The 19,423-nt window shown below is 43.6% G+C and overlaps 1 protein-coding gene across 3 annotated transcripts in view; it reads left to right on the top strand.

Moving 5' to 3' along the window:
• Positions 1-217: 217 nt before the first annotated feature.
• DDX4 (DEAD-box helicase 4) overlaps positions 218-19,423 on the top strand; it is a 51,445-nt gene continuing 32,239 nt past the window's right edge. Inside the window, exons 1-6 of one of the 3 annotated variants that reach the window (XM_089495566.1) lie at positions 218-365; positions 531-656; positions 4,672-4,726; positions 9,529-9,603; positions 10,433-10,483; positions 14,034-14,087. In XM_089495566.1, coding sequence (XP_089351692.1) covers positions 546-656; positions 4,672-4,726; positions 9,529-9,603; positions 10,433-10,483; positions 14,034-14,087 — 346 coding nt within the window. In that variant the 5' untranslated portion in view covers positions 218-365; positions 531-545. The remainder of the gene's footprint in view (positions 366-530; positions 657-4,671; positions 4,727-9,528; positions 9,604-10,432; positions 10,484-14,033; positions 14,088-19,423) is intronic. The other 2 variants (XM_089495577.1, XM_089495585.1) reach the window with 2 other exon arrangements.

Raw genomic sequence — 19,423 nt, 5'->3', positions numbered from 1 at the left:
CCTCAGAGGAGGCAGGCGCTCAGTCCCCTGAGAAAGGGAGAGCGTCCCTACTGAGCCCCGCCCTGGCGCCTCCTCTAGGCCGTCTCCCATTGGTGGAGGAGGAAGGGGAAGAGCACGTGACCCTCGGGGGGGGGCGGGGCGAGGCATGGAACCTGGAGGCTAGCGGCTGCAATAGCAGTGGCAGCGATAGCGGCACGTGCGGCGTCGGTTGTTTCGGTTGGCGCTCTCCTCGCGGTTGGCGTCCCGACTAGGGCTCGAGGCCTCCGCCTCTTGGGCCTCCCAGCAGAGACTCTCCGTGGGCACCATTTCGTTTGCGGGCGAGTGAGGCGGCGTCGAGAGAGAGAGAGAGAGAAGAAGGAGAAGAGGTTTGGGCGGGAAGCGGTCCGCCTGCCCGGGAGGGAGGGAGGGAGGGAGGGAGAGAGGAGGAGGCGCGAAGGCGGTGGCAGCGGCGGCGGCTGCACGACGGTTAACTGAGCGGGGCTCGTGTGGGGAAAGGAGGGCGCCCCACTGACTCTCTCTCTCCCCCGCAGGCTCCGCTGGGCGCCATGGCAGACGAGGACTGGGAGAACGAGATCAAGGGCCAGGCTGGGGCCGCCAGCAAAGCAGAGGACGCCGCCGCCTCCTTCCCGGCCTTCCAGCCCGGCTTCCAGAAAAGGGTGAGCCCAGACTAGGCACCGAGTACCCGCCCTCCTTTTCCAGGACGGGTGCCCTACTACATGCCAGCCTTCTGATCCAGGAGGAGCCCCAAAATGGCCTCCACGATTGGGATGATGATGATGAAGAAGTATGGATGCGGTTGTCATTCTCCCACTCTTCTCCCAAGACTGACTGGGGCTTCACAACATTAAAAAACAGACAGAAACAATAGGTCAAAGTAGGCTTAAATTACTACAACAGTTAAAGTCAATGCCAAAATATCAACTACTTTTAAAAGATAACGAGAGGCTTAAAATACATAATGTTGGAGACTGGAAATGTAGGGCATGTCCTGGAAAAGGAGGACGCCTGGTCACCCTTAGTTTAAAAAAGTAATGACTGTTTTTAGCTAAGGGTGACCAGACGTCCTCCTTTTCCAGGACATGCCCTACATCCCAGCCTTCTCTCCAGGAGGAATTCCAAAATGCCTTCCTTCCTGAGCATGGCTGTGGAGCATGGGTTACATTTAGATCAGTGTTCTCAGTTTTTATTTGGTCACGTCTTCAGTTTTCCTTGAATGCCCTACATTTTGGGGTGCCTGGGCCTCCTTTGCAATGAGGGCATCTGGTCCCCCTGCTACCCTGAATTATATTACCCTCACAAAATTTATTGTAATTCAGATTTATATGAAGCACCTGGGCCCTTGCTGGGCTGGGAGACCAGATGTCCTTCTCTTCCAGGGTGTTTCTTACATGCCAGCCTTCAGTCCAGGAGGAATTGCAAAACATCCTTCCATTTTGAGCATGACTAGTGTGACGAAGAGTGTTGGACCGTCCCTTTGGAGGCCAGGGTTTGATCCAGAGCTCAGCCATGAAACCCACTGGATGACCAGGGGCAAGTTGCACACTCTCAGCCTCTGGGGAAGGCAGTGGCAAACCACCTCTGAACAAATCTTGCCAAGAAAACCCTGTGATAGGGTTGCCTTAGGCTAGCTATAAATCAGAATACTTGAAGGCATGCCACCAACACAAAGGAACACGAATTACATTTATATTAGTGTTTTCAGCTTTGATTTGGTGGTACATTTTTCTTGAATGTCCAACATTTTGCAGTGCCTTGTCCTCTGAGGTTAGGGCATTTGGTCACACTGGGTGGATGGCCGTGAGGGGTGGGAATGAGGTGGCCGAGGGGCTTGCCTTCCCCCTCACTCTCTTGTTTGATATTTATCTTAAAAGGGTGTTACTGTGCTCCCACCGCAAATCCTTTATAGCAGTGTTTGTCTGAAATGGAGAAAAAGTTTGGAAGCTCATCAACAGCTCAAAAGTTTTATTTAATAAAACCTTTGGTGGACAACAGCCAGTAGGCTTATTATTATGCCAGATAATACTTTGTAGGGTGTCACAAATGGTTTTGTTTCTGCTACAACACACTAACAGAACAACAACAAAAAACAAAACAAAACTGGAATTTGAAGTTGAAGGCTTTCATAGCCAGCATCCATATATTTTTTGTGGGTTTTTCGGGCTATGTGGCCATGTTCTGGAAGGGTTTCTTCCTGACGTTTCGCCAGCATCTGTGGTTGGCATCTTCGGAGAATGCTTGCCTGGAAAAAGGTGGTTCTATATATACTGTGTGAGCCTGGGAATGCAGGAGTGATTTGTATGTGTATTGTTCTGTGCTGATGGCCGGCCTCAGGCTGGCAGGCTAATGCAAAAGAAGATTAGTGTCTGCTAATTGGTGATCATTATCTGCTGGGAAAGCCCTGATTCTGAGTGGTTTCCCATTTGCATTTGCTGAGTCCTTATTTTGCTGTTCCTCAGGACTGGTAGCCAAATTTTGTTCACTTTAAGTAAGGGTTTCTTCTTTCCGGTTGAAATTATGCAGATGTTTGTGGATTTCAATGGCTTCTCTGTACATGAAAGTGGAAAAAGTCTCTTGTGATGGTCCAGAAACTTTTATTTTTATAAAAGTTCAACTTATTTCAATCTTATCACCAGTTGGTCTTCTTCAGGGACTATTAGAAAGTTTTGGAGTTGCAGTCTGCACTCCCAATCTGAGTCTCCTTTCATTTTTCTACAATACACTAATATACTCCTAAAATATTATGTTAAAGGGCTTTGCCAAATGTAGAGGTGGCTTTCTTTCATTCCTCAGAGAAGAAGCAGGGACTTGAAAGCCAGTGCAAAAAACCACGAAAATCCCTTAGATATTTAAACAGTATTGTATTGGTGATTTGTGGTCGAAAAAAGGTAGGATGACATGTGTCATTATTGAAGACATGCAGTAATGTACACATCCCTCCTCCCAGATCACAGGCTACTGATACATATTTTTTTTGGTTTTTTTATGTATGCCAAATGACCGCTTTATTTATCCTGAATGCTTGCATGCATTGACTTAAAATGAAATGGGATTGAGCTGCTTATTGTATTAATTGCTGGCAATTTGAATGGGCTACAGCAGGGGTAGGCCATCTTTTTGAGCCGGGGCCCGGGTTGCTGTCACTCAGACAACTGGGGGGCCGAAGCCAAAAAATAAATAATTAAATAATTTTTAAAAATTAAATATATAAATAAACCAGGACAAATGTAGGACAAAATTTTCAAATGGAAGACACTTTTTTTTAAAAAATGGAGGACACGTGAAAAAATTTGCTGATTTTTTTAAAAAATGTTAATATAAATGCATGTTTCTGAGGCTTCTATAGACAATTGCTCCCCAAAGGCCCCGGCGGCAATTGGCGGCAGGACTGGGCTGGGGCCGGTCCCAAGGCCTCGCCGGGCTGCATCCAGCCTGCAGGCCACAGGTTGCCTACCCCTGGGCTACAGTATGATGTTAGTGTAGCAGTCCATATTGGGAGCAGCAGTGTTAAAATGCTATGAGAACTCTGCAGTCTGGTGTATACTTATCTGAGAGTACAGTCCATTGAATACAATAGGACTTGTTCAAATAAACAAGTATAGCATAGCATTTTAAATTTTGTGACAAAACAAATGGTAGAATCCTACACTAGTAGAGGTAAGAGTGATATAATAAACTGAATATGGATGTTGGGTTACTGCTAAATGCCCGGCCATGTTTTTAAAACAGACTGCAATATCCCTATAAATCTGGATTGGGACTTGTGCAGCCTTCCAAATGTGAGATTGAAACTATCAACATTCCTCACCACTGGCTAAGCCAGCTAGGCTGCTGGGAGTTGCAGTACAACAGTTACCCCAGCTGTAAGTAAAATATAGCACAAAAGGCAAGAGCATTCTGGCACAGCCCCTTTCCCTGTGATCTTGGTGAACTATTTACAGAAAGGTTTCTTTTTATGACTAGAGAATGTTAAAATATTAAAAGTAAAATTATAATCTAAAGTAGTACAGTGCACTCCCGCTTCTTTTTATGGCTTGGGTAAACAAAATCTAATTTCCTACCTCTTAGAGGTACCTTCTCTACTTGGTGTTTCTTGCACTAATGACTAGACTGTAATTGTGTGAATGATACTTGGGAAGGAACCACTTTTATCTTAGTGGGTCTTACAGCCTTACAGACGGGCGTCATATGCCAGCATGGGAGGTTGGCATACGCATGCCGGCTGCCTTCACGCCGACGTCATGCCGCATGTCCAGCTGCATGGCAGGGGCATCAAGATGCTCCGTTGGCACAGTGTTTAAGCACTTTAGGGGCTGTGTGTTGAGTCCCTTAGTTACAGGCCCGTATGTGCAGGATTGGGTTGTTTTATTCTGTTTTGGTATTTGTTATTGCTTTGTTCAACTTGATATCATAAATATTTATTTTTATGGACACTATTATGTCTTTGGAATGAAGGCTTGCTTTATAATTTTAAAAAAATGGAGAAATGATATTTCAGGGATTAGTTGTTCTGAAATGCTATGATTCACTTGACTAATTCTTTTAAAAAAGAAGTATTGTTGGTATAGAATTATAAATGGTTTTATTTTCTTAATACATTATAGCTAGCAATTGTTTTTTAAACAATAAAAATAATAATTTCATTGTGGACTGACTCCTTTTTTCTTGTTCTAGGGGAATTTATCTGGCAGAATAAATGAAACAACATGTGATTTCAGCCAGATACCAGGTATGTGTTAAATAATTCTGTAAGAATTTAGAAAAGATTTGAGTGCGAACACTTCATGATAAGAGTGAAATGATTCTTTCCTTACTGTATGGAAAGCTTGTTAAAATTAGTTCTTGAATATTATTGTGAAATTTTAATGTGGGATCTCCATTTGGGCTGAATTGTGGCATTGGTAGAATGTAGTAAAATTAATTTGATGCAGTGGAAAGCGCTGTACCTATTTTTGAACAATCAGAGTGAAGAAAACAATTGGAATATAAATTGTAATTGAATGAACCAATAGTTATGAAGCAAAAATAGTGTGTTTCTTAGTTATTAGATTATTGCATGTGTTACAGCATGTGCTGTCTTCGAGGCATTTTCTTCTGTGAGAGAAGAAAAATGGCACTACTAAATACTATGCCAATTGCCAGTTACCAGATTAATCAGAAGATCCCTTAATAGCTTAAAACACTTTTAGCTGATTGATTTAGACAGATAAGTGAATTTAGCAGTCCTGCAGAGAATACCACCATCTGGACAAATGGAACTTGAGTTCTGAAGATATTGCAGTCCTCCCTCCATTTTCATGAGGGATCCGTTCTGGACCCCCCTGAAAACAGAAAACCACGCATATTCAGGCCCTGTTGGCTTAAATCGAGATGCGCTCCCACGGGGGTGTGCGAGCATGCGCAATGGGCACTTCTCCCCATTTTAACCCCCTCTGTTCGCCTCCCATGGATATTCAAGGGTCACGAATACCAAGTCCGTGAGAACGGAGGGAGAACTGTATTTATTAATAGGTTACAGGTTAAAAGCCTGAGGCTTGAGTTGTTACTCTATATTTTCTACGTTAAGTGTGTTCTTGCATTGTAGCAGTCCCTCATCCTCATTGTAGCTAAGGGATATCTAAGGCTAGTAGTCTTGATGACCACATATTATGAGATAGTTTTCTCAGTGTGTCCTTGTAGAACCAGAACAGAGAGAGTCTTCTAATCACCACAGACTGTTTAAAATTTTATGAGTTCTTGATAACCTTTCAAAAAGTCATATTTTCACACATATTTTTCATGCATTTGGGAGTAGAACTCAACATTGCCTTATGGTTCTCTTGGAAGAGCCCAGGCATGCTCCTAGAACTGGAGAGACTTACCGTATATACTCGACTATAATATAAGTCGAGAAATTTATGCCCCAAAATTTTGGGTAGATTTATATAAGGGTCAATACATCTTTAGTGCTTAGGTCCTAAAGCAAACAAGGCCTGATGCCCCAATCTCCATTGAACACCAATTCCTCCCCCCTCCAGTTCCGTTTTGCAAGCCTTTGCTTCTTATCGGAAAAACTCCCAATTTAAATCCACTTGCTTCTCTCTTTGTTCCATTTTGCAAGCCCTTGCGTCCTGTGGAAAAACCTCTCCATTTAAACCCACTTGCTTCTTTCTCTAGTCCATTTTGCAAGACCTGGCTTCCTATGGGAAAAAAACTCCATTTAAATCCACTTGCTTCTCTCTCTGGTCCCTTTTGCAAGACCTTAATATGTTTATTTATTAAGTTTCTATGGTTTCTATGGGGGAAAAACATCTCCATTTAAAACTACTTGCTTCTGTCTCCAGTCCATTTTGCAAGACCTTGCTTCCTATGCAAACAACTCTCCATTTAAATCTACTTGCTTCCTTTCTCAATCTGATGTTAAAACCTCTCCTCCAGTACCTGGGAATCAGTTGGGAGAGGTCCGGAGAAGGAGAAGGAGGGACAGAAGTGGTATTTCCCCTTTTCCATCCTTCCTTTTAGCCCCCTAGGTTTTACCCTCGACATCCACGGGTCATATCAAAATCCAGGATTTTGACCCTGAAACCTTCCCTCGGCTTATAAATAAGATTAACTTGTACACGAGTACATATGGTAATGGATTTATTTCAACTACTGGGATTTCTATTTTCAGTACTCCAGCTTGTTTTACATGCCTGATTCTGCCTAGGAGTTTAGTTGTTTGCTAGGACTGGGCAGCTTGTCTTTGTTTTGCTTTATTTTTCTCAGCTCATACATAATCAACATACCTAAATCAGAATAAATAATATCAGTATAAACGCGCATAATTGATGTCATGGTGCCTGTACACTGCATGGGAAGGCAGTTCAACTCCTTAAGTGGACAGAGAAATGAATTTATTTCATTTCAGCACATAATATACAAGACATTCTTGGCATGGTCCAGAATTTCAGTGTTTTCAAACAGTATTTTATGCCCAGGATGGTTTGTGGCATGTTCTGCTACTGCTGATTTTTCTGGCTGGCCCAGTCTGCAGTGTCTCTCGTGTTCCTTGATTATTGTTTGCACACTGCGTTTGGTGGTCCCTATGTAGACTTGTCCGCAGCTGCATGGTATGAAATTCTGGACCATGCCAACCACTACCATGTCAGGATGCACAGGGAAGCCGTTGAAATCCACAAACATCTGGATAATTTCAACCAGAAAGAAGAAACCCTTAAAGTGAACAAAATTTGGCTACCAGTCCTGAGGAATAGGAAAATAAGGACTCAGCAAATGCAAATGGGAAACCACTCAGAGTCAGGGCTTTTCCAGCAGATAATGATAACCAATTAGCAGACACTAATCCTCGTTTGCATTAGCCTCCCAGGCTGAGGCCAGCCATCAACACAGAACAATACGCATGCAAATCACTCCTGCATTCCCAGGCTCACACAGTATATATAGAACCACCTTTTTCCAGGCAAGCATTCTCCGAAGATGCCAACCACAGATGCTGGCGAAACATCAGGAAGAAACTCTTCTAGAACATGGCCACATAGCCCGAAAAACCCACAAAAAACTAAGAAATAGGAAGGTTTTTTATTACTGTGAGGGAAGAAGAAGCACACATTCAAAACTCATGCCTGTTACTAAGACAGTGTAATGTTGTGTCTTACGTTTAATGGTGAGACTAACCATCATTAGGAATATTTTCATACTGCAGTTCACAAGTGAGCAAAGTGTGGCCTTGGGACCTCAAAGTGCAGTCCCAGAAGCCTCCCACAGAGCCCTCAGCCTAAAAAATATTATTGTTTTTAAAAATTAGGAGCCGGGTTTTGCCCAAAAAACACTTTAGATGTGATCCTCTTACGACCTTCAAAACCTCAGAAATAGCATTTAGCAATAGCATTTACATTTTTCCAGTGATGGAGGTGGAAACGTCCTATAACATGGGTTGATTCCATCGCTTGTTCCGAAATAGGCAGGAAAAACAGACTTGAAGGAGTCGATGCCACTAGGGAGCAACCCCCACTATCCCTCAGTCTTTTTCTTGCCTCACTCCGAATAGGCTGTGTTTTTCCTTTTCTCCTCCTTCTTTGACTTTGTCTTAAATACTTTAATATTACTTCTAATATTTCTTCTAATATTTCTTCTATTCATGATCTGTTCTCTCCTGCCTTGACAACTACCTGAAAAAACAGCAATGTTTTCTTTAGTCTTGCTCTGTCCCTCAAATGAAACAAAGCCAGGCAGGGAAACAAAGCCAGGCAGGGAGAGACAGTTCAAAAGCTGCTGTGTTGTAAGCCAACTAGGCCCAACTCCAGCATTAAAGAAGAAGAAGACAACCCAGCCCCGTCTGGCTGAAGGGGCTAAATAGTGAACTCAGAACTCTCTAAACTGTTTACAATCTGTAAGGCAATTGCCTCCAACAAGCTGGGTACTCATTTTACTGACCTATAAAAGGATGGAAGGTTTGATCATATGGGAAAGGCGGCATATAAATCAAATATTATTATTATTGAGTCAGCCTTGGAGCCCTGGAATTGAACTCACAATGTTGTGGCTGCAGTACCGGTATTTAACCACTGTGCTACCAGCGCAGAAATCACTGAAATTGGTGACGAGAAGTGATGTCACATCACCTCAGGTGCATGGAAATGAACCTGTGCAGCAAAAGGGGGCCCAGCATAGGAAATGGTTCCTGCCACGTATATGATTGCCCATCCCTGCTGTAGATGTTTAGAGGTGTTTCTATCAGTTGAATACACAGACACACATGTATCCTTTAAATTGGGAAAAAACACACCCTTTTGAGACATATGCAGTGAGGTACTGTTCACTATTTTATTTATTTATGGTATTTATACTCTGCTCTTCAGCCCTAAAGGCTCTCAGAGTGGCTTACAGATACTTATTTAGGGCTTACAGATACTTATTTAGACGGTTCTCTGCCCTCAGGCCTACAATCTTAAAAGACATGACACAAAAGGAGAAGGGATTGGTGGTGGGGAAGGGGATCGAGTCCAGTGGTTCTTCTCTCCCTCTGCGCTTGGACCATGGAAGATGGACTGGAGGGCGGGCCCTTCTTGCTCTGGTTAGCCCTGATGGAGCTGGGCTTGCCTTTTCACACCCTCCCAGGCCGGATGATGACACATGGCTAACAACTGTAAACAATGGCTAGCAACTGTAAACAATTTAGTGGCAAAACAGATGGCGGGTAAGCATCGTTGAGTGTTGGGTCGGGGCTGTAGCAATCGCACACTGTGGCCCCAATCTGGCATTTTTCTGGCCCCAAAAGAAGCGGCAAAAGGGCACCTTTGCTACCCTGTTGACACTTTTTGTGCTCCTTTTGCCGTGCGACATTTGAATGCTGCACCAAAAGAATACCGTGATGCCGGGAGCTTGGGGGTGGAATCAGGCCCAACTACATGTGTGGTGTGCTGTCGCCATGCCCCCACTCCACCCCGAAGCCAGCCCTTTTGGCTGGTCTGTTTAGCATCTTAGTTATATGCAAGACAACTGATTAGAAACAAGTTTCAACCAATAAACACCTTCCTTATAACATCTCAGGTGTTGGTGAAAAACCAAATGGAGAGGAGAAGCTAACACGCAAATTTGGAAGTGGAAAGGTGTTCGGAAGTAGAGGTAATTTTACTCTTTTTTTCAGTTAGGGATGTCAAGACAGGGCTATTGATGATTCCTGAAATTTTATTTTAATGTTTTGATGAACGAACTTAGCCAAATAGCTTACATTATATTAGTAACTTACAGATCATACATATATTTTATACAAATACTTTTTTTGGTTAATCAAGATTGAGAATACAGTGAACCTGGTAAAACTAGCCCACTGTTCTGCAGTACTTGATAAAAAAACACATTCAATGCTGAATGTAAATCATGATAATTGAATCCAGTGTAAATCTAAATAGAACTATTTATTTTAATATAGAAATAATTAGTTGGTGATTGTAGGTGCAACCTTGTTTGTAAAAATATGTATGTGACGTGACACTGTTTTGCTTCTTTTCCCTATTGAACATGTCTTAATACTAGACTAATAGAGTTCATAGAATCATAGAGTTGGAAGAGACTACAAGGGCCATCCAGTCCAACCCCCTGCCATGCAGGAACTCTCAATCAAAGCATCCCCAACAGATGGCCATCCAGCCTCTGCTTAAAGACCTCCAAGGAAGGAGACTCCGCTACATTCTGAGGGAGCGTGTTCCACTGTTGAACAGCCCTTACTGTCAGGAAGTTCTTACTAATGTTGAGATGGAATCTCTTTTCTTGTAGCTTGCATCCATTGCTCCGGGTTCTCTGGTGACACTAGGGGTGTGGATAGTCATAACAAGACATAGAAATTCTGGAAATATGACTGTTTCTCAGTGGTACTTTGGACATTCATGTAAATTATGCAAACTATGGTCAGAATTGTAGAATACTTGTTATAGATTACTCTTGCTTTCTATAGGTGTACCAGGAAATAGGTTTGAAGATAGAAAGTGTTCGCCTTTTGAGAAAGGTAAGCTTCCCAGGAAACTTTTAACAAGCTGTGATATGGATAAATGCTGCTAAGAGTTTTGAACATAATTGCACAGCTGTGTCTCTTATATTAGCACACACTGCTATATCTCATCTTTAGATTTATGAATTGTAGTAACAGGTATCTTCTGTCACTCATGACCAGGACGTTCATATGATATACAAATAAATTGCTGTTGAAGGTAGTTGGGTTAGCTGCTTGGGGAAATACAATGTAGAGGTATTCATATTGTGGGACCTATAATTTTAGGGCATACTCAGAGTATTCAAGATAAATATTCTGGCTACTTTTGTTCCTGTAGACCAGGGATAGGCAACCTTTTTTGAGCCGGGGCCCGGGTTGGTGTCCCCCAGACAACCGGGGGGGGGGGGGGATAAAAAAAAATATATAGGACAACATTTTCAAATGTAGGACACATTTTTTGAAAATGGAGGACATGCAAAAAAATTTGGCGCTTTTTAAAAAATGTTAATATAAATGCATGTTTCTTAGGCATGATCAAAATGGAGGACATTTCAGCATTATTCCTAGACAGATGGCAGAAATGGACTTCCCTTTCTGGCCAATCCCCCCTCCCCCCATTCCAAACAGCACATTTGGGCATTGAACATGGCTTTACTTAAGATGGCCTCTTGCATATTTCAGAGGCTTATTGCATAACCAAACTCTTTGGGTTTCACACTGAACATGGGTTCACATGGCTATGCATATTGAACATGTCAAGGTGGTTTCACAGTTCTTGCACCAAGTGTACTTCTCAGAAGTGTGTACTTGGTCAAGGGACTTTGGTTTTTCTTCACTGTGCATGAGTTTGTAAAAATCACAGCAATTTACATTGGCCTTGCCTCAGAGGCTTTCTGATATCAATATCACCATTAAAGAACCAAAAACACACAGAAAAGGCACTTTGGAAAGTCACACTCTCTCGGCTTAAGAAACAGTGCCTGCATGCCTCTCAAGCTGGCTCATATCATCATCATCATCATCATCATCATCATCACACTATCACTGTCAAACCAAGGGAGACTTGTTAGCATTAAAAGCACCCAAAATAAAAATTTAAAAAACCTTGAGGCCTCTGACCACTCACCACCTCTTCCTTCCTCTTCCTCCTTCTGCTCCCCCCTCCTCCTCTTCATCCTCTTCTATCTTCTCCTCCTCCTCCTCCTTCTGCTCCCCCTCCTCCTTCTGCTCCTCCTCCTCCTCTTCCTCCTCTTCTTTCTCCTCCTCCTCCTCTTCCTCCTCTTCTTTCTCCTCCCCTCCCCCTCTTCCTCCTTGATGTGTTTGCTGGAGTAAATTTTTTTTGACAAATAGTCTTTATTTTTACTGATGCGTTTTAATGTAATTTTTCAAATTGCTTTGTGCTGTGTTTAAATAAAATTATTTGGTATTGTTTTTATATACAAAAATATTTTGAACAATATTTTTAGTAGAAATAGTAGAAAAGTGCATAATGTATCAGTGTAACTTTCTGGGTTGCTGTTTACTGGAAAGTGGTGGAAAGCACCAGCAGCTGCATTTCTATACTGCATTACACTGAACAAAGCAGTCTAAGTGATTGAAAGCAATTGAAAGGGAAGTTTGGTAAATGTTTATTGGGTGGTTATTGTTAACACTGAAATAGAATAAAACCAATCTGTATGTGATAGAATTGTTTTGTTATGGAAGAGATGATTGGCTAATTTATGCATTCAAAGAAACTAGAATTAGTTTCAGTTGATTTGAAGATGTTCATATTTTGACACGCGTCAGAAATTGCGGCTAGCTGTATTTCATAATGAGCCATTGCTTCTTCTGACTAGTTGCAGAGTTCAGTTCTGTCACACTATTGCTACACTCAGCAATAAAAAGTTAGGTTGATTTAGAAATCATTTCATACACATAGAACTGTGTTTATGAAAGGATAGTTATTTAGGTATTCTTTTTCATTTATTTAAATCATACCCTAAGCCATAAGACTTCAAGGCAATGTGCAAAGAGCCATTTAAAATAATTTAACTTAGTCCAAAATGTATAACACAACTTAAAACAATTTAAAAGTGTATAGTTAGACAGCATCTATAGACCCCAAAGAGTTTTTAGCCAAAATGAAGTCACTATTAATGCCAATCAGGCCACCAGAAGGAGTGCATTCAATTAGGGTACCACAGTCGAGGGAAGCCCTCTTCAGTTTCTCCACTTAGTACGTTGTTTCCAGTACTGGAAAACAGAGTGGGGAGGGCATCTAGCAGGTCTTAATTGTTTGGACAGTGACAGATACTATATCAGGAACGGGAATTCTAGGTCATTCAGGACTTTAAATATCAACACCAGCACCTTAAATTCAGACCAGAAGCCATTTTAAAATATTGATTTTTTAAAAAATGTTTTGGTAATATGGGTTAGGCTTATTTTTAGATACTGTTTAGCATAAAGTCCTAGGTGCTCTTGCTGGGTAAAGGGTGGTTTGGTGGTGTCTTTTCTGTAGATAGCTCTGCCTTTGTTTTTAGTTTACCTTTGGAAAGAAAACTGAAAGAATCTATAGCAGCACTATTGGCTAATAACTTTGGTTACATGACCTTCCTGTCTGTTTCTGGGCAGTGATGGATGTAATCTTTCTGCATTGTTTCTTTTTCTGCACTACCCTAGAATGGACTTCCAACAGCTTGTAATCCAATGTGCCATTTTGAAGACGCACTCCCTGTTGATTTGTTTCTCTGCTCAGTCCAAAGGGCTGGTTTTGACACAAAAAGCTTTGCACGGGTTTAAGCCGCTAGTGCTTTATGGATGAGCTTTCGCTAAAGCAGAGGTGGGCAAGTGTGGAGGTCTAAGGGGCTGCATTAGCCCTCCAGGAGACCTTGAAGACCGTTCCCAGATGTCTCCAGACAAAATGCCCCTTCCTAGGCCCCTATAGGGTATTTTGAGGACATGCAAATGTTCAAAGTTTTGTTTTTGCCCCAGGAGAGTCTAAAGGGGGTCGTGTGGTGAAAATGCTACATCTCCACAGCCTCAAAAGGTATTTTTGGGACGTTTCAGGGGTCAGGGGATATAAAAACAGCCCTGTAGTCACATGTAGCCTGTGGCCTGCACTTTGCCCACCCATGGCTCTAAAGGAACCTTACCAAAAGTTATTATTTTATTATTATATTTACATCCTGCCTTCTATTAACATTTAAGACCTTTCTTTCTGCAATCCACAGGGCTACTCTGAGTGTAGTGATGAGATGGAAGCCTCCCGCTGCCCTTAGTATATTGGATTTCCCCTTCATTTATACTTGACTGCTCCCAATTTTTTTCATTTTTGATGGACTATGCAAAGACATTTCCCTTCTCAAAAACTTTTATTAATTTAGCAGGCTGGAGGCTGTGATTATTTTTGCTGTTTACTCTCTTTCTGTATGGGGGATGGCTCGAGTCCTGTGGGTGACTTTTAAAAGATGTAATTTGTGTTTTCATCTTTTTTTAAGTCACTTCAGGGCCCCTTTTGGTTGTGGGAATCTATTCATAAATTTAATTAATTGTTTATAATGTACTTTTTTCATCATGGAAGGAGTTGTTGATAGTGAGGACAGCCAGTCACACAGAGCAGGTCTAGGGAGAGGAGGTAAGTGCATAAATTAAAACAAAGAGTCTTACTTCTTAATTCTTGTTTGTTTCAAGACAAAAGAAATGGGATATATAGAGAATACAGAAAATCTGTTCATATACTGTTTGTGTAATGAATTCTATTTAGCAGAATTAACTAGAATCATGGTCTTTCAAAATACTGACAGGCCATGTAGTATTTACTACATCTGGTCATTCCTTCACAAAAATAAAAGTATTTGTGTTTTGCAGGAGCTCTATAAAGTATGTTAGGATGAACGGCAGTAATTCAACCAAAGACAGCCTAGCAATCTTCATAGTACAGTAGATTTGTGTCTCAAACCATGGTTTGTGCTTACAGTGGCTTAGAGCTTCTTGTTTGCTTCTGTTTGTTATTATTATTTTATTATTATATTTACATTCTGCCTTTTTCTCCATTTGGGGCTTGAGGCATCTTACAACATAGCCAAAAATTCACAGTATACAAAGTTAAAATTGTAATAAAAATCAGATTGAAGTCAGTTAAACATAAAAAAATAGACAGTATAGCACAACACAATACTTGTTCCTTCTAACCAGTCAGTCCTCAAAGGCCTGTTGAAACAAATGTCTTCACCTGCATGTGGAAAAATAGCAAGGAGGGTGCCACTCTTGACTTCTCTGGTAAGGGTGGCAGATGTTCTACAGCGTGAGAGCAACTGCCAAGAAGGCCCTTTCCCATCTTCCACCTGATGTACAGAGAAAAGGACCTCCTCAGAAGATCTCAAAAATGGGCATGCTCATATGAGAAAATACTGTCCTTCAAATAACCTGAACTTGAACTGTATAGGACAGTGATGGCAAACCCTCCCAGGCACACAAAGCCATTTTGGAGGGTCCGGAAGGTGGGGGAAGAGGAGGAACAGTCGCGTGCCTGTTCCTCCTGTTCCCCCACCGTCCTGTGCCTTCAGCTACCTCTCTGGAGACAGCAAAAAGGCCCAGGAAGGTGGGGAGAAGAGGAGGAACAGATGCACATTCCTCTTCTCCCCCTCCCCCCAGCCTTTAATGTCTTTGGGGAAGGCCCGCCATCAGAAGTCCTGCTCTTGGAAGGCTACCTGCCCCTGAAAGTAACACCCAGTGCTGGAATACCTTAGAGTTTGGGCACTCAGTCCCTAAAAGGCTCACCATCACTAGTATAGGACTTTATAGATCATAATTAGCAATTCAAAAAATACCAATAACCACTGGAGCTGTTGCCTCAAGGGAGTTGTATGCTTTGCATCTCAAAGCATCTTTGCATCTTCTGTGGCAGTCAGCTATCAATACTGCTCATCTTACCATCCAAAACGGGCCTCTTTTTATGGCCTCTACAGGCCTAGTCTTGCATGCTTTGGTACCATCATTTCCATCTGCCACCAGGCTGGGAAAGGTATAGCCCATTCAATGACAGGTCGGTAGAGACCCTACTGTCCATATCCTTTATTACCAAGATTTTCCTGTGATTGTACATCTGCTGAATTTGGAGGTCCCCTGATCCCAAGGACACCATCATAGGCATCCTTCTTGTGCCCATTTCCATCTCTTCCATCTGATCAGTTGCCTTCTCTAGGTTGACTAGGATCAGCTAGGTCTGAGAGTGCAATGCCTCCGGCTCCTTGTCCCTCACAACTATATACTGCTGCATTGGCAACTGGTTCAGTGCAGTGCATGTGACTCTTCCTCCATCTGATATCTTTATTTGTAGACATTCCTCCTCCACTCAGTCTTGGTTCTCTGTTTCTGACAATTCTGATTGTGATTTGTGTTCTACCACCTAATCAGTCTCCGAACCTGACATAGCCAACGAGGACCTGCCATTTTCACCAGATGATGTAGATTCATATGCTGACTGAGGATAGCCAAGGCATTGGAACTGAAGATCCACCAGCCGTATACCATAGTTCCTGACCCAGTCTTTTGTTGTACTGACTCTAAAGCTCATCCTCCAGTGGCTATTCCATTCTTACCTGGTTTAGTACCGTATTTTCCGGCGTATAAGACTACTTTTTAGCCCAGGAAAATCTTCCCCAAAGTCCAGGGTTGTCTTGTGCTCCGGGGAAAAACAAAAGCCAAGCCTGCCGGCTGGGTCCTAAAAATAGCCCACAGTGGCAAGCCTTCTCCTGAAGGCAAAGGAGCCGCATGGTGTGTCCCTTCCCTTTCCTTCCTCCCCTTTCTTCTTTCATCTCCTTCTTTCCTTCCTACCTTTCCTTTCCTCCCTTCTTCCTTCCCCTTCCTAGGTTTCTCTCTCTTTCTCCACCACTTCCTTCCTTCCCTCCCTTTCTTTTTCCCCTCCTTCCTTCCTTCCTTCTCTCCTTCCTTCCTCCCTTCCTTCCTTCCACTTTTCCTCCTTTTCTTCTCTTCCCTTCCTTCCTTGCTCTCTCCCCTCCCTCCCCCCTCCTGTCCTCCTTTTCCTGGGCGGTGGCATTCCTCTCTGGGGAGGGATGGCAGGAGGTCTTTCTACCTTCCCTCCTGAGGCTCAGTCCTTCCCACGAGAAGGAGCAGAGGGTTTCCTGCGCTCTGCCTCTCCTTCTCCTCTTCCCTTCCCTTGTGTAGAATGGAGCCTTGTTGGGGGAAAGAAAGAGCTCCGGAGTCATTTGGGAAGGAAGGACCCACTTTTTGTTGCCAGGCAAAAACACACTGCAGCAATAATCCAATCTGAGACTGCTTTAAGTGCTCTGGCTCAGTGCTAGGGAATTCTGGGAAATGTAGTTTTGTGAGAGATTGAGCCTTCTCAGAGAGCTCTGGTGCCACAATAAACTCCATTTCCCAGGATTCTCTAGCACTGGGCCAGGGCAGTTAAAGTGCTCTCAAACTGGACTATTGCTGCCCTGTGTTTTGGACCTTTGTTTCTTTTCTTTGGCTAACTGGAGAGAAAAACAAAAACAACAACTCTTGGCACACAGAGAAACCAGCCAGGCTGCTCCTTAGGAGTCTGGCTGGAGGCTTTCTTTCTTTCTTTCTTTCTTTCTTTCTTTCTTTCTTTCTTTCTGTCTTTCTCACATGCCTCTCATGGTGTATCTACACCGTAGAAGTAGAATGCACCATCCACTTTAATTGTCGTGGCTCCATCCACACAGAAGCATAGGATTTGTAGTTTTTATAAGTTTTATAAAACTACAAATCCTAGGATTCCAGTAGGAGCCACTTGAACTGCCACAGCTCCATCCATACAGAATCCCTGGGATTTGTAGTTTGGAGCAGACCCCCCCCCCCACATTCTTTCGACAGAGAAGGCAAAAGACCTTATAAAACTACAAATCCTAGGATTCCAATAGGATGGAGCAGCGGCTCTTAAAGTGGCGTCAAACTGCATTAATTCTACATTGTAGATGCACCAAGAGGAAGGGCAGGAGGAATTGTTGAGGCGGGTGAAATAACGTTGTGTATGCTGTTATTTCAAAAGTGGAACACACTCCTTCCTTGGAGTGTACTGGAGTCTCCTTCTTTGGAGGTCTTTAAGCAGAGGCTGGATGGCCATCTGTCAGGGATGCTTTGATTGTGATTTCCTGCATGGCAGAAGAAGGGGGTTGGACTGGATGGCCCTTGGTGTGTCTTCCAACTCTAGGGACATTATCAGAAGGCCAAGCCAGCTGGTTGAGTCCTAAAGAGAGCTTGCAGCTCCCCTGACTCGGGAGAAGGCAGCCAGCTAGCTTGGGCCTTCCTCTTTCTCCTCCTCTTCCCCTCTTCTTTTTCTCCTCCTCCTCCTCCCCTTCTTTTTCTTCCCCTCTTCCTCTTCTTCTTTCTCCTCCTCCTCCTCTTCTTCCCCTCTTCTTTTTCTCCTCCTCCTCCTCTACTTTTTCTTCCCCTCTTACTCTTATTCTTTCTCCACCTCCTCCTCTTCTTCCCCTCTTCCTCCTCCGCTTCTTCTTTCCCTCTTCCTCCTCCTCTTCTTTTTATCCTCTTTTTCCTATTCTTCTTCTTCCTCCTCCTTTTCTTCTTTCTCCTTCTCCTTTTTTCTCCTCCCCCCTCTTTCTCCTCTGCCACTGCTGCTACTGTTATTGTGTGCCTTCAGCTCCTTTCTGACTTATCATGGAAGAGAGGGGTGGTCTTATACGGTGAGTATATCCCAAACACTCTATTTTAAGTTGTAAAGTTGGGGGTCGTCTTATACGCCTGGTCGTCTTATACACCGGAATATACGGTACATGGTAAATGTTCCTGGAGGTCACCTTTGTAGATTAAACATCTTTTTTACTGTATCAATAACCTGTGTTGCGTCGATTCCAGTTGTACCATGCTTTTTAAACATCCATTGCCTAACTCAGGCAGGTTACAGACCGCCGAAAAGCGGCGCCCTGCACCCGCCCCTTTCCCAGCTGGATCGGAGTCTCAGTGGCCAGAGCGGCAGCCGCTGAGGCCCCGATCCGCCACTTTCCAGGCTGCGGGGAAGCGGCAAAAGGCCCCTTCCCCACAGCCTGGAAAGGGGTGTCCTTGGGGCTTGAAGCCCCAAGGACACCCCGTGGCGGTGGGGAGGAGGAGAAAGGGGCCACTTGGCCCCTTTCTCCTCTGTGTCGCTGGGCGCAGCCGTCTGAAGGCTGCACCCAGCGACGCAAACGGCAAGAGGAGCTCCGTTTTGGAGCTCCTTTTGCAGCCGGGGAAGGGACGCACTATGCGCCCTGGCGCGGTGTGACGATGTCACGTCCGCCCCACCCCATGATGACGTCACGTCCGCCCCGCCCCGTATAGAGGTGGCACTGTCGTAATGGCGGCGGCCGTGTGGAATGGCTGCCGCCATTTTATGTGCGCTCCGTGCGTGCTAGGGTTGGGGGCGTCTGGAAAGGACGCCCCTTTTTAACCCTAGCACGCGCAGAGCACGCACTTTTAGGCCCGTTTGTAATGGGCCTCAGTCATCATGAAAATGGCTGTTGCTACACTATAAGGGAAGCTGCATTATATCCCTGGCGATAGTGCTGGCTACAAGCTTGACTCCATGCTTTGAAAGGCCCATGTCATGTTTTCTCTTTGAATTTCCAACAAACAGGTCTATATGGGAGGGTATCAATAGTGTCTCTGAGAGGAAATGTGCCCACTTTCTGTCAAGGTTCCTGAGGAGGATAGGAAGACTGCCTCCACTTTCCTTCTTGACATTCATGCCTTACATGTTTAGCAAATCTCTACTTCTAGGCATGCTGCTGATTGTGTGGTGAAATAGATTGCTGGAGCTAATGCTTTGAGATGTCAGACTTGGCTTTATTTGTGCAGTCTCTCCACTGAAGCTAGAGCCATTCTTGGAAGATATTTCATTTGATGTAGTGGGCCTTTTCATGCCACCATGAATGAGAAGTTGGATGTGGAATAAGACTAAGAAGTATACTCTCCAACTATCTTCTCCCCATT

Source organism: Sceloporus occidentalis, unplaced genomic scaffold, assembly GCF_023333645.1.
Source record: "Sceloporus occidentalis isolate IW3139 unplaced genomic scaffold, rSceOcc1.0.p SCAF_1, whole genome shotgun sequence".
NCBI lineage: Eukaryota > Metazoa > Chordata > Lepidosauria > Squamata > Phrynosomatidae > Sceloporus > Sceloporus occidentalis.
This window is presented reverse-complemented; position numbering and strand designations above follow the sequence as displayed.